The sequence below is a fragment of the Abrus precatorius genome, unplaced genomic scaffold (genome assembly GCF_003935025.1).
Source record: "Abrus precatorius isolate BTA unplaced genomic scaffold, Abrus_2018 Scaffold8, whole genome shotgun sequence".
In the NCBI taxonomy this organism is placed as follows: domain Eukaryota; kingdom Viridiplantae; phylum Streptophyta; class Magnoliopsida; order Fabales; family Fabaceae; genus Abrus; species Abrus precatorius.
In genome coordinates, this window is record NW_020874428.1 from 387,038 (window position 1) to 400,377 (window position 13,340).

Here is a 13,340-nt window from a genome sequence, read left to right on the forward strand (position 1 = left end):
AGTTGCTTCGCCGACTGGAACACTTAGAGGAGCTCCCGTGTCAATCACTTCCATTCCTCTCATTAGACCATCTATAGCACTCATAGCTACAGCTCTAACTCGATTATTTCCTAATAATTGTTGTACTTTACAAGTCACGTTAATTTGTTGACCAATAGTATCTCGACCCTTAACTACCATAGCGTGGTAAATATTAGGGTGTTTATTCTTTGGGCTTTAATCCTATCTCAATAGACATTTTCATTATTTTCTTTATCTATTTATAATTTTTTTGAAAGGACCAACAATATAAGTATTTATACAAGATACATGGATGGTACCATTATTCAAATAGGATTTCACCGAACTATTCTTTCTCTTTATTTCTCATAATTGCTCTATGACTTAATCAAAAATAAGTCTTCAATATGCTAATTATTCATAAACATTGATTATAAAAAAACAAGTTCTCATATGTTTAAGGTTTAGATAGAATATCCACTCAAATATTCAATAGCCTACCAATAAAATAGAAGGAAAAGGTCAAGCCTAAGAAAAATATTTATTCGAGAATAATAAAGTTAATCAAAAATATAAGTCCAAAAATATTATTAAGAATATAAGTTTCATAATAAGACATGACCTTAGTATATAAAAGTCAAATGATAAGTCAAAATATTGGCAAAGAAAAATAAAAGTCTAAGTGTTGCACTAGTCCTTCACAAAGATTGTATATTGGCAATTGACAAGGAGCAAATGAATATTATGCACCATGCATATAGTCCATTTCTTTCTAGACTCAACCTTTTTCGTTGCCGAGAAAATATACATGTCATTTATATAGATCATTATTTATTAAAGTTTGATTTTAATGCATCTTTTTTCAAACTCTCCATTATTTGTTCTTCTCTTTGGACCTAAGTTTTAAGATATGTAATCGCTAGGTTGGGTATCAGATGGGTAGTGTTTATTCTTTAGACTTTAATCCTATCTCAATAGACATTTTCATTGTTTTCTTACTCTATTTAGAATTTTTTTGAAAGGACTAACAATATTATTGTTTGTATTTATACAAGATACATGGATGGTACCATTATTCAAATAGGATTTCACCGAACTATTCTTTCTCTTTATTTCTCATAATTGCTCTATGACTTAATCAAAAATAAGTCTCCAATATGCTAATTATTCATAAACATTGATTATAACAAAACAAGTTCTCATATGTTTAAAGTTTAGATAGAATATCCACTCAAATATTCAATAGCCTACCAATAAAATAGAAGGAAAAGGTCAAGCCTAAGAAGAATATTTATTCGAGAATAATAAAGTTAATAAGAAATATAAGTCCAAAAATATTATTAAGAATATAAGTTTTATAATAAGACATGACCTTAGTATATAAAAGTCAAATGACACCATAATTGACAATTGTTTATCTTAAGTTAAAGTTGAACAAATGAACCAAATAAATAGGTACAAATATAAGAGTATCTTTCTACTCATTAACTTTCCTGCACTCCACAATGAAATCAAATGACTTCTGCAAAAAGTTATCGTACAAGTTGTTCCATTGATTTTAGACTAGCTCCAAAGTAATTCTCAGAATTATGCCATTGTCAACCTAAATTAGAAAAACTATGGTAAAAAATAAGAGAAACAATGAAGATTGTGTCAAACTCAATTAAGTAGCATAACATCTTATATTACCTCTATGTTATATCTATCTCTTCCTATTTTCTTCATCCAACTTGCAACCTAAACTCCACCATCATTGCTAAATGTAAGAAATAACAAATACATTAATGACAATTATTTAAAAGGAAAAATATACAAATTTGTTTTATTTATAACATACGAGCATCTTTTTGCATAATTAATCCATGTAGTATTATAACTCTAAACTTTGATATAATTGGTCTTGGTGCCGTGTCAAAGTCATAAAATGACTTGTGTCTAAATAGTTATTGCATATAGACAGATTGGTTGATAGATTTTTACCAAAATCTCTACACTCTTCATCTTTAAATATATCCTTGAAGGATCAAGACAATAGTCCAGGTAAATAATCTCTTTAGACAACAAGTCTACCACAAGCAAGACCAATGCTTGTTCTTGTCATTAACTGGTACATATATATAATTTTCAACATATTTTAAAAAAATATAGAGAAAATGATTAGATAACAAATTTGAAGGTTAAATTTTGTCCCCATTATTAAAACTTATTTTTTCTTTGAAAGTGTTTCAATTTTCCCATGTATAACTCTAGGTAATGACTTCTAATTTGATCTAGGGGGTGCAAACCATGCAAGTACGTATTGCTACAATGAAATATTTGAAATTGGATAAAACAATATATTTATAAAGCCATTAGACTTGCTATATTTGAAATGGGATGACATAATATAGATATAAAATATTTGAACATACAACAAACAAGGTTGGTAAGAACCAGTAAATTGAGTTTTGAATAATGGTGACAGATCTTTCTTTATTTGTCAACATTGAAGCAATCAAATCAAGAACTTAAATGAAAAATTTATATTAGCAATAATTTTAAAAAATAAAAGAAATACATTTATGAACTAAAGTCTATGTAGGGTACATCTTGAAGAAGCATCTCCTTCGGCTTCAAAGTTTGGAGTGTCTTCCTGATACCCTCATAACATCTTATATATGAGTTTACAAATGACTCATTTATGTATTTCAATAATGGAGAAATAAATTAATAACTAGAAGACTATAAATTTAAAGAAGTAATATACTAAAGATAAAGGATATGTCTAACCCATCATGTTAATTTGTTTGTACACATCTCCCTAAAAATATATGATGTGACAGTTATCTTAGTAAAACCTTTTGTATTTGTTGAACTAAACATTGATAACAACCACTACACAAAGCATGTTAGGCAAGTAAGAAAATTGTAACAATTAAAAATATGAATTTAGTACTATTTTCTACTCACATCAGAAACAAATGGTCCATCCAAGTTGGATGCTTTTATTATTATTGAGGAGAATAATTTTCTTCACAATGGTTTACAGAATCCAAAAGATTTTCATTACTATTACGTGGATACTCTTCTTTGCAAGTATGGTTGTCACCTTGACAAAACTTTTTAAGAATTTTCTCATTAGCACAATTCCTTTAAGTGAGCTCAAAATCCTTTGGTTGAGTCAAAATTGATGTTGAGAATGGGTTGAACTAACTTAGGGTTTCAAATGTAAGCTTTTGATGTGTGTCATTGAGTAGCAATTGAATTAGGAAGCTAACATCTTTCTCAATTCAATTGCAATCTTCACTTGCTAATTTGCAAGGTTTCAAAACAAAGTAAAATGGTACATAAGTATGTCAATCAATAAATACTCTAAAAAGCTCAACTCATTAAGATATAAATTATCTTGCTTGAACTCATAACTTTCTCATCATTTTTACATTTTCTTGTATCATTAATTACAACTAATGTCAATTTTCTTACAAACTACTTCACAATAATTGAAGAAACACAAAAGTTTAATGCAAAGTTTAAGATTTTGTAGTGCTAATCTTATCAAAATAGTACATAAAGTATCCTTCTTTGGCAACAAAACTTCCAAAATAGCTAATCATGTTTTAAGAACTTGTTTAACGAATCTAAATATTGAAAGTTTATAGAAAGTATAGAAAAGTAAAGTAAAATAAAATAAAACAGAGAAAATGAGATAAGATGCATTAGAGTGAAGGCAACTAGCTCTTATACTTTTGTGCAAATATTCACACAATAGTCTCAGGAACAAAAAGGAAAGACCTTGTACTCTTTGCCAAAAATCAAAATAAAATTTAAATAAGTCACATCAACTCAATTAAATTAACTATTAATTACTAAACTAAATAAATAATGCATTGTAATACAGTAACCCTTCAACACTTTCACATCCTATATATAAAATAAAATGGCACCTAAACAATATCATCATTATTCTTAATTTCTTACATTTTCTTATGAGGATGTACATGAAGCCCTCACAAACTTCATGTTTTGTGCATGCATAAGTGCACACATATTCACACAGAAATTAAATAATCAAACAAGATATTAACTTATATTTTTTTTCTGTAAGAACTCAAAGAGTTGCATAATCTGTAGCTTCTTTACCTATAACTAAATGTGATTATATTCATATATTTTTTTTATCTTTGAAATATCATGTGCTTAATTTAAGCATTTTAGTTGCCTTTTCTTTATCAATGTCACTTTCATTGATTATTATCAACAAAATAAGATAAGATAATCTAAATTATGCAAGCAATGAAAGATTGGAAGGACAATATTCAATTGGAGCAAAGTCTTACAAGCTGGATGGTTTATTAAACAAAAATTATAAATTACATGCCAAAAGAAAATTTAAATACAGAAGTATTCAAATACTCCATTTGAATTATTACCTCTTGAATTCTGCTCATGTATATTAGAAGTACGTAGAAATCTTTCTAAAGTTTATTTTTGGTTATCCATTACAATAACCACATGTGTTGTAACTCAAGAACATTCAACCTTTATTCCTCAAACCTAGATTTCAATCAAAAATATATAAAATAATCATAAATATTATCAAACTAGAGAGCAATAGCAAGTGAAAACCCTAGTCGAGCAACCATCATATACAACTTGAAATTTCAACCATTAATGAAATAAAAAGTAGATCAAGAAAGTAAACCCTACCTCAAGCATGAGCGTGAACGCAGATGAAAAATATTTTGAGCAACCTCAAGCACCTGCAAACAAAAGAAAGGAAGAAGCAATGAACCACAATCAAAAGAGAAGACAAAACTAATAAATAAGTTGAGAGTGAGAGTAAAGTGATGCAACAAACCCGAAGCAATAATGAGGCTAAGGCAAGAAGATGAACATGAGTTGAGGCCAACCTCAGTGACAAAGAGACATAAGGCGAAGGGGGTTGAAACACAATAGTAGTGAAGCAAAAAGATGAAGTACACATGAAAACATAAACTCAAATTTTATTTTTCAATTAATAATAATTATTGAGAGACTAATTGATAAATAAAACAAAATAAGGAATAATAATTTATTATTAAATAAATTTATCACTTAAACATGTATCTAAATATTATTGATTGAAATCTTTCTTGTATGGTATCCTCAAAATTTTTAAGAGTTCCACAAAATTTACCTTAAAATTAATGTAGATTAAGCAACTCATCGAAGTGAAGAACTTGCACAAGCCAAACTTAAATTGAAAAAGCTTATGCTCTTTGATAGGCATTAATAAAAATCAAATGACCTTTATTTTACTCATATAAGTTGAGAACAATTGCTTGATTTTTCAATGGACATAAGATAGAAGGCAACTAATTTTCAATGAACAATTGCCTCCTTACCCTCAATTTCTTCCTTTGAAATCCCTCCACAAGTTAGGTTATAGCTCAAATGTAGCTTGGAGTATGGACGGTTGGAAATGGGATTAACTTGGTTGTACATGGTAGGTAAGGATGAAAATAGGCTAGGCTTTACATAAATAGGCTTGGCCTATTTAATAATTTTGAAGCCTGAACCTAACCTCTCTTTTTTTATTAAGCCCAGCCTGACCTTTTTAAAAGCTTAATTTGGCCTATGAGCCTTTTTAACGGTCTACTTAGTATTAAAACATTTAATAGGTTATTAAACTTCCTTATAAATAGGCTATTAAACTATCTAAATAGGTATCTTTTTTAATAGTCATAAGGTTTATATCTAAATAAACTATTAAAAAAAATAATTTAACACATTGAATATATATAATAAAATTACATATTCCTATTTATCACTTTCAAACCACATAAACGTAATTGAAATGGCTTAATGTAAATCAATGTTATGTGTATAGGATATGCAAAAGACTCAAGCAAGTAGAGTTCCCTCTTAGAAGGTAAATAGAGACCTTCTTCAACTCTAACAAAAAGGATTAGACTTTTTAAGTTAAGATTTTATTATTTTAAAATTTAATTAATTTAATATATTATTATATTATAATTTTTATATAAAATTATTTAATATATTATTATAAATTTTAAATAGACTATTTTAATAGGCTTAATAGACTTTTTCTTAAGCTCAAGTCTGACCTATTTAATTAATTAGACTTTTTTAAAAAGCTTAAATTTAACCTATTAATTAAATAATTTAGGTCGAGTTAGACTTTAAAAAAGTTACAATATAGGCCTCTGTAGGACGGTCTGATCTATTTCCATTCCTAATGGTAGGATGAATCACCAAACTGAATACCTAACATAGTACACTAGCACTTAAAATTTAAAAGAAAAAGAAGGGATTGTCTAACAGTAATATATGGGTTAAAATGGTAAATTAATGTCGCTTAGGATAATTAAAAACATTGAAAAATAATAATTAAAAGTCGCATAAATGCAAATTTAATGACATTATGATGTGTAACTTGAATGAATAATTCACTTTAATCTAACGACTACCATTCAAATATTAAGTGTAGTCAAACAAGATTTGTGTAATTTTTGTTGGATAAGAAAATCTTAATAGATAAAAGTTAGATAAGATTCTTTAGGTTCTGTTAGTGTTATTTATCAATAAAAATTAGAATTTTATTTTAGTGATATACAATAACATTAAATGCAAATTATTTATTATAATAAACCCAAATCTTGATTAATAAAATGCGTAAGTATTGTCCAACCTCAATGCCATTTCAAAACTCAAATTCAACGTATCCATATTCATTGAAACTTGTATATTTTGATATTTAAGCTCAACTTTAGGAAATCATCAAATGGTTTTTGTTATGATTTTTTATCTCCGGTTGCTTCTCTAAAATTGTTTTGGGTGTATGTGTTGTAATCTAAGTTTTTATTTTTTTAGCTTTTCTTTAATTTAAATCTCTAGTTAAGTGGCAATTGGAAAAGAAAATAAAATTCTTAAAATTTGAGAAGAATAGAAATAGGCTAGGCTTTCATTAAATAGGTCTAACCTACTTATAAATTTTGAAGTATAAGCTTGACCTATTATCTGTTATAGGTTTTTTATCTAGCCTAAATTTGACCTTTAAAAGTCTGTTTTGCTTTATTAACATTTTTAATAGCTTATTTCATATTGAGACGTTCAAATAAATAAATTATTTTTAAATAAAGAAGATATTTTGTTAATCTAAAAATAAAATAAAAAGAAAAAAAAATAATTATATATAATATAAATAAGTATATACGAAGACAATGATAAAACGAATCAATGATAAATGTAATTGAGATAACAAATCAACTTTATACATATAATGTAAGATCAAGCAACAATATTACAAAAGACTCCACTAAATAAGACTCTCTCTTATAGGGTATATAGTAGGCACACTCTTTGATTCTAACATAAAATATCAGAGTTTCTAATTTAAAATTCAATTTATTTTAAAATTTATTTTATTTAATATAATATTATATTTTTATATAAAATTATTTAATATATTATTATGAATTTTAAATAGGTCATTCTAACAAGTCTAATAGATTTTTTTTAATTTTAAATCTGACCTATTTTATTAATTAAATTTATAAAAAAATATATAAATTAATCTTATTACTTAAATAAGTTAATTCAGACTAAATTTTAAAAAGACTAGACTGTAGGTTCTTTTTGAACATTCTAACCTATTTCTATTCCTACAATTTTATAGTGAAAATAATATTTGATGTGATGCTCACCAGTCTTTACACACTCTATCAGAAAGAAAACATGAGCATGTAACCAAAATTAGTTGAATTTCTTAGATGATGCTATTCTCTTATGTTGTAGATCCCGTACTTTAAATTTGTCATTTATTTGTGTTCCATGGTACAATATAATTTTAATTCCTACCATTTATTTTTAAGCATTACTATGATATGTTGTCATTTAAATTTCTGCTACATACTTGCCTGTTAGGCATTGACTAAAACTTGTCCACCAAAATTGTTTTTAAAAATATATATATAACCAGGTGTTTATAATTGCCAAACTAAATCTAAGTAGAAGAAATTAATTGAACATATCATATCATTCTTAACGAGTCATAACATGACCATTCTTGAAAAGTATCTTAAATCAACATCATATCAAACTTGTAAGTAAAAGCTGTGGGAAGTAGTTAATTAAGTCACTCAGTAAGTTATTAGTTAAGCGAGTAGTTTGTCTTAGAGAAAATTGTCACTCTAATTTTAAATTTCCTATACTATTTATTTTTACAAATCTTTTTACCAAATAAAGAAAGAATTAAATACATTTCATATTTTTCAAATCGCAAATGCATTTACTATTTTCATTTGATATCAATATTAAAAGACTAATAAAATTACATATTAAAAGGATAAGCATTATTGACTGACCCAAAAAAGAATGATAAAAATAAAGGTAAATTTAGTTGCATTTATTTCATATTTTGGTTTCTAAAGGGACTATTGTTTATACATGAAAAGGCTGTATTTATGGAAATCCTTGATAATTCCATGAACTGAACCAACTATGGCAGCCAATGAAACAATGAAGCTCAAGCAGCTTAAAAGTTGGAGCCCACACCATCTCAGTGATAGTTTTCTTATGCGCTTCTGTGCAATGTGCATTTGTATAGGAAAGAAGACAACAAGAGGTCCGAACCCAATTGCTCCAAGGAGGGAAAGAATCTCACTGAAAAATGGCATCGCCATGGCAAGAATTGTGGCTAATATCACAAAAATGGTCCTCCATATTAGCCTAAACAGGTTGAAATTGACCGTTACACTGGCCATCTTGAATGGATATTCCTTGTTTATGAAATCTGAATCTGGCCACACCATGTTAGCACCCATTTCAACTATACGAAAAAATGGTTGACCCATTACCTGATATGCTCCAATCATGTGGATTACGATGCATGCGTTGCCCAAGGCGACCAACCAGAAGGGCTCTGTAAATCCGGTTAAGATGTTCCCAGGTGTGTTATCACCAAAAGCAGCATAGCCAAGGCCACTACATAGCAAGAACACTATTGTCATTGCTGTGACGCCTAGCACGTTAGCCTTTTTCATTTGTTTATTTTCTGGTGGATGTGACTTTAATGTGTCCTAAACAAAGCATGGAATAATCCCATTCAGTGTACAACTATTAAATCCAATTTGATACAGCAATTGCATCTCTTTATTTCCTTTTATTAACTTTTCATGTAGTGAACATAAGTAAATATACTCAGTTCTTGTAAATGTGATTAATTTGGCTTTAACGATTTTTAAAATAGTTGTTAATTTTGACTTTTAAAAACATTAAAAGTTTTCGAAACAATGCTTATTACTATATTTAATCATGTCAGCAATTATTTTAAAGTGATAAATGACGTAATATATTTAGATGCATGTCATGTTTTTAATAAATAGTGAAAGACTATTTTTTAAAAATTTTAGAATTAATGAAGAACAAAACTAATAATTCTTTTGAAAGATTTTAAAATTAAATTTAACCAGATGTATAGGGGGGCATATTTTATTTATAAGTAAATAATGTGTCTTACCATTATATCATAAACAACTGTGGCGTAAGTGCAAGCAAGTGCTATGTTTCCCATTGCAGTGAAAACCCTCAAAACTTTATCTTCTGCAGATAGCTCTGGCCCTACACTGGTTCCTGTTATGCTTGTTGCCGCTCCTTTTCCTGTGCAAAGCCAATATGTCTTTGTAAATTTATATACTATTTTTTGAAAACAAAGAACTACTTCATGATTCAGTGACTCAATGTAAACCCTCTATTTCATATGTTAAAAAACTTAATCATGTCAAATGAATAAATATATTTGCTTATATAGATAATAGAATTTTATTTTATTTTATTTTTACAATTTATACATTTGAAAAAAACAATCTTTAATGTGTCTCATGGTAAGATCTACGAAAGTAAATTTTTATTAAAAGTAACAAGATATTGTAGAAATCAATGCAAAAAGAAATATTGACAATTACAATTTTTAATAAAAATATTTACTATTTTTTATTTCTTATCGCAAGTCCCTAGGCATAAATTAGAAAAGCCATTAAAAGAATACTTATTTCAATCTTTTTAAAAGAATAATTATCATCGTTTTTTTTATCTTAATTGTAAGAAACAAATATTCAAATTTATATGCATTAATTATTTTAAAAAAATTCTACCCTCATGAGATGTAATTAACAAGAAACTTACTCATTAGTTATGTAAGTAATAGTTATTAATTTGACCATTTAATACTACATTGAATTTTTAAATATAGAGTAATTTTATAACATATAACTACTTTTTACTAATCTTAATAAATTAGTTATATATTTCTTATAAAAAAACTCAAAGGAAATTGCTTTCTTAATGTTTTTATTAATACCATTGGTCCTAATTATAAAAAATATATACTCATTTTTGTATGCATTAAATTTAAATCCTCAAATTACTAATCCGAACATATCTTTAATATCAAATTCATTTGATAAAATAACGGGTGATTTTGTACCTGAGACGACGAGGGAGAGACAAAGGCCACTTCCAATGAATACATAACCAAAAGAGGTGATAGCAGCAGCGGTTGAAAGCCATGTAAGCTCGTGGAAGTTTGGGATTTGAGATAAAAATATTTGCAAAATACCAAAACCGATCATGAAGGGATTGTTTGAAAACTTGCATGAACCAGTATGTCCTCCCTGGTGGATGCAAATTGCTTTTCTTATTGCCCTGCCGTATTACAATCATCAACACATAAACCATAAAAGTAAGGGAAAACAAAGGGTTAAATTAATCTGTATATAAGAATTTTTACTTTTTACTCTTTAAAAGCTTGTCTATTCTAACTGATTAAAAACGATGCTCCTTTGATAAGGATCTAAGAAATTATTGAAATTCTAAATATCAAATTTCAAAATTTTACACTATCCAACCCAGCTAATTTAAACTCCATCATCTCATTGCTTATTGTAATGAATACATGAAATAAGCTATAGAAGAAATTATTTTACGTACACCAAGCTTGTGGATGAAGTGATTGTGTAGCCCACTGTGATCCCAGCGAGCTTTGTATATTGAACCAATCCACAAAGCACATGCATTGTTCCACCTATTATCAAATAGCAATATGGAAATAATCAATTGAAATAGGCCAGGAACGAATGCAAATGTATAGCTTGGCGATTCCACTTATCTGAATTGAAAAATTAAAAGTAGTAGATTTTTTTTACGATTTTTAATAAAAACTTACTATACATAGACTCTTGCAAACACATCTGAAAAACCTGATTTTCTAAAACGCAACCCACATTTGGAGAAGACAAATTCATATCTTACCATTGTTGCAACGTGTCCAGTGTCGTTTTGCTTTTTCTTGGGTATATTCATTAATTGTCAACTATATTTATGATCTTTAATCTCACATTAAATACCTATCAGATAACTAATTAGCAGCAATACTTAGACAAGAAAAACTTAGGCACTGCAATAATTGAATTATGTATTAGTATAGAATACCTAAGTACGCCTTCACAGCCTGCATATAAGTGTAATTTCTTTTGCCAGTGACTGGGTCTGGGTATCTGTAACAATCAGCTACAAGACTGTAAGTGAAAATGGAAATAGATGAAAAGGCTAAGATACTGCCTATGCCAGCTATCCATCCAAGTTGGGCCATGGCCCATGCCAGAGCCAACACCCCTGCGCCTACCACCACTGTTATAATGTGTGTGCTTGCTGTCAACACATTCCCTGCAAACAAACACAAGTAATTAACCCAAATAGCTTGATTTTGTATTGGAACTTCTAATTGTTTGTGCCAAGAATGTGTGGCCACTGGCCACGGTATATACTGCAAAACAAGATACAACAACAATAGCCAAACCAAACCAAACCTTATTCCACTGGTACACATCAAAACAAGATACTCATAAGTTTTTACTTTTTCCCTTTTGGTCTTTGCAAGTGTTATAAATTGTGGTCTGTAACCACAACTGCTGCCGCAATATCAAAGATTTTATAGTTTCTGCGAGCACATTGTGAATGTAATTTTTTGCCATATCAAGAATTGTCACATAGCTGGAATGGTAATTTAAAAGGCTGGTCAATGAAAATTTGTGTCACGAATAGTTAACTAGCTAACAAGTTTATCCTCACTAACTTATCATCTTGTAATCAATTTAATACTTCAAAAGACCAAGCTGTATAAATAAAACCCAAATATTATAACTTATTTTTCGACTATACAGTTTTAGCAGCTTTAATTTTCATAATTTGGGAGCCAACAAGATTCCATATTGATGGAGGAGGCAAATTAATGAGAAATTCAGGCCATTGCTGAACTCAAAGTAACTACATCGGAGCACATAGGTATATCTTTTCATAATCACTTTTTCAAGTTTTAATCACATGAAAGAAAAAAATATTTAGAACACGCAATAGTCAATCATAAAAAATTAAAGAAAAGAATCTGAAATTAGAACAAGACGCAAAAGAAAGTAAAGAAAGAGATAGGGAGAGAAAAGGAACCGGTTCTTCTGATTCTGCCATCATCATCGAGTTCAAGTTCCATAAGGGGCTTAGTATTGTCCATTGAGATCCCCTTTGAGTCAAGTATGAACTCTCCCAGAACGATGCACCATAGGACTTCACCGTTTGATTGTTGGAAATGATTACTGTGTCTAAATCAGATAACAATAAGATAGACGCCAAGTACCCAACGCTTTTGAACACGTGAAAATATTTGAGATCTAGACAGAAGCGTTTCCTGAAATTATAGTATTGTTATCCTTTTATGTCTTGTCTATTAATAATATTACGACTTTGTGTTCATTTATATATTCTTTAGTTCAACTTGTTATAGAAAATGATAAATAGTAAATAACGGTGTTAATTAAAGAATGCTCCAATAAGATTCAACAATTTCTTACTGAAAAGATTGAGCGAAGAAAAAGTGACAATGCAGATAGTCATTAAATAATTGTTCTAAGGATATTTAGGAAGACATGTGAGGAGAGGAACAAAAGATATTTATAAAGCACGACACTCACGTGGGAAAGGCCAAGACAGGCTTTTAAAGGTACAATAGTTAATACGAAAAGTTGCATTACAGCTGCACAACAGAGACAATGCTTCACATTTTTATGGGTTTTGGTATTTGGGCCCCGCTGTAGTATTTGGGCTACGGCCTTTAGGCCTTCTTTTATATATTTCTTGATGGAAGTTGCTTTGTGCACTTTTCTTTTTCATACTTCTATCAAAAAATTTTAACTTTTTTTCTCTAAAATATTGTTCGTGTAAAATTTTAATTTTAAAAATTTATTTTCGAAAATGGTTAATAGTTTTGAAAATTATTTTTTCAAAGTGTAAAATCTTAAATTTAAAAAAAA

General features: G+C 28.5%; 1 protein-coding gene across 1 annotated transcript; it reads right to left on the minus strand.

Annotated features, from left to right (window-relative positions):
* Positions 1-8,350: 8,350 nt before the first annotated feature.
* LOC113846620 (amino acid permease 1-like) lies at positions 8,351-12,669 on the minus strand. Its single transcript, XM_027475095.1, has 6 exons — positions 12,481-12,669; positions 11,470-11,703; positions 10,969-11,062; positions 10,466-10,683; positions 9,500-9,639; positions 8,351-9,059 (listed from the first exon to the last, which is right to left on the minus strand). The coding sequence occupies exons 1-6, from the start codon at positions 12,542-12,544 to the stop codon at positions 8,415-8,417; spliced, it is 1,395 nt and encodes a 464-aa protein (XP_027330896.1). The 5' UTR covers positions 12,545-12,669; the 3' UTR covers positions 8,351-8,414.
* Positions 12,670-13,340: the final 671 nt, after the last annotated feature.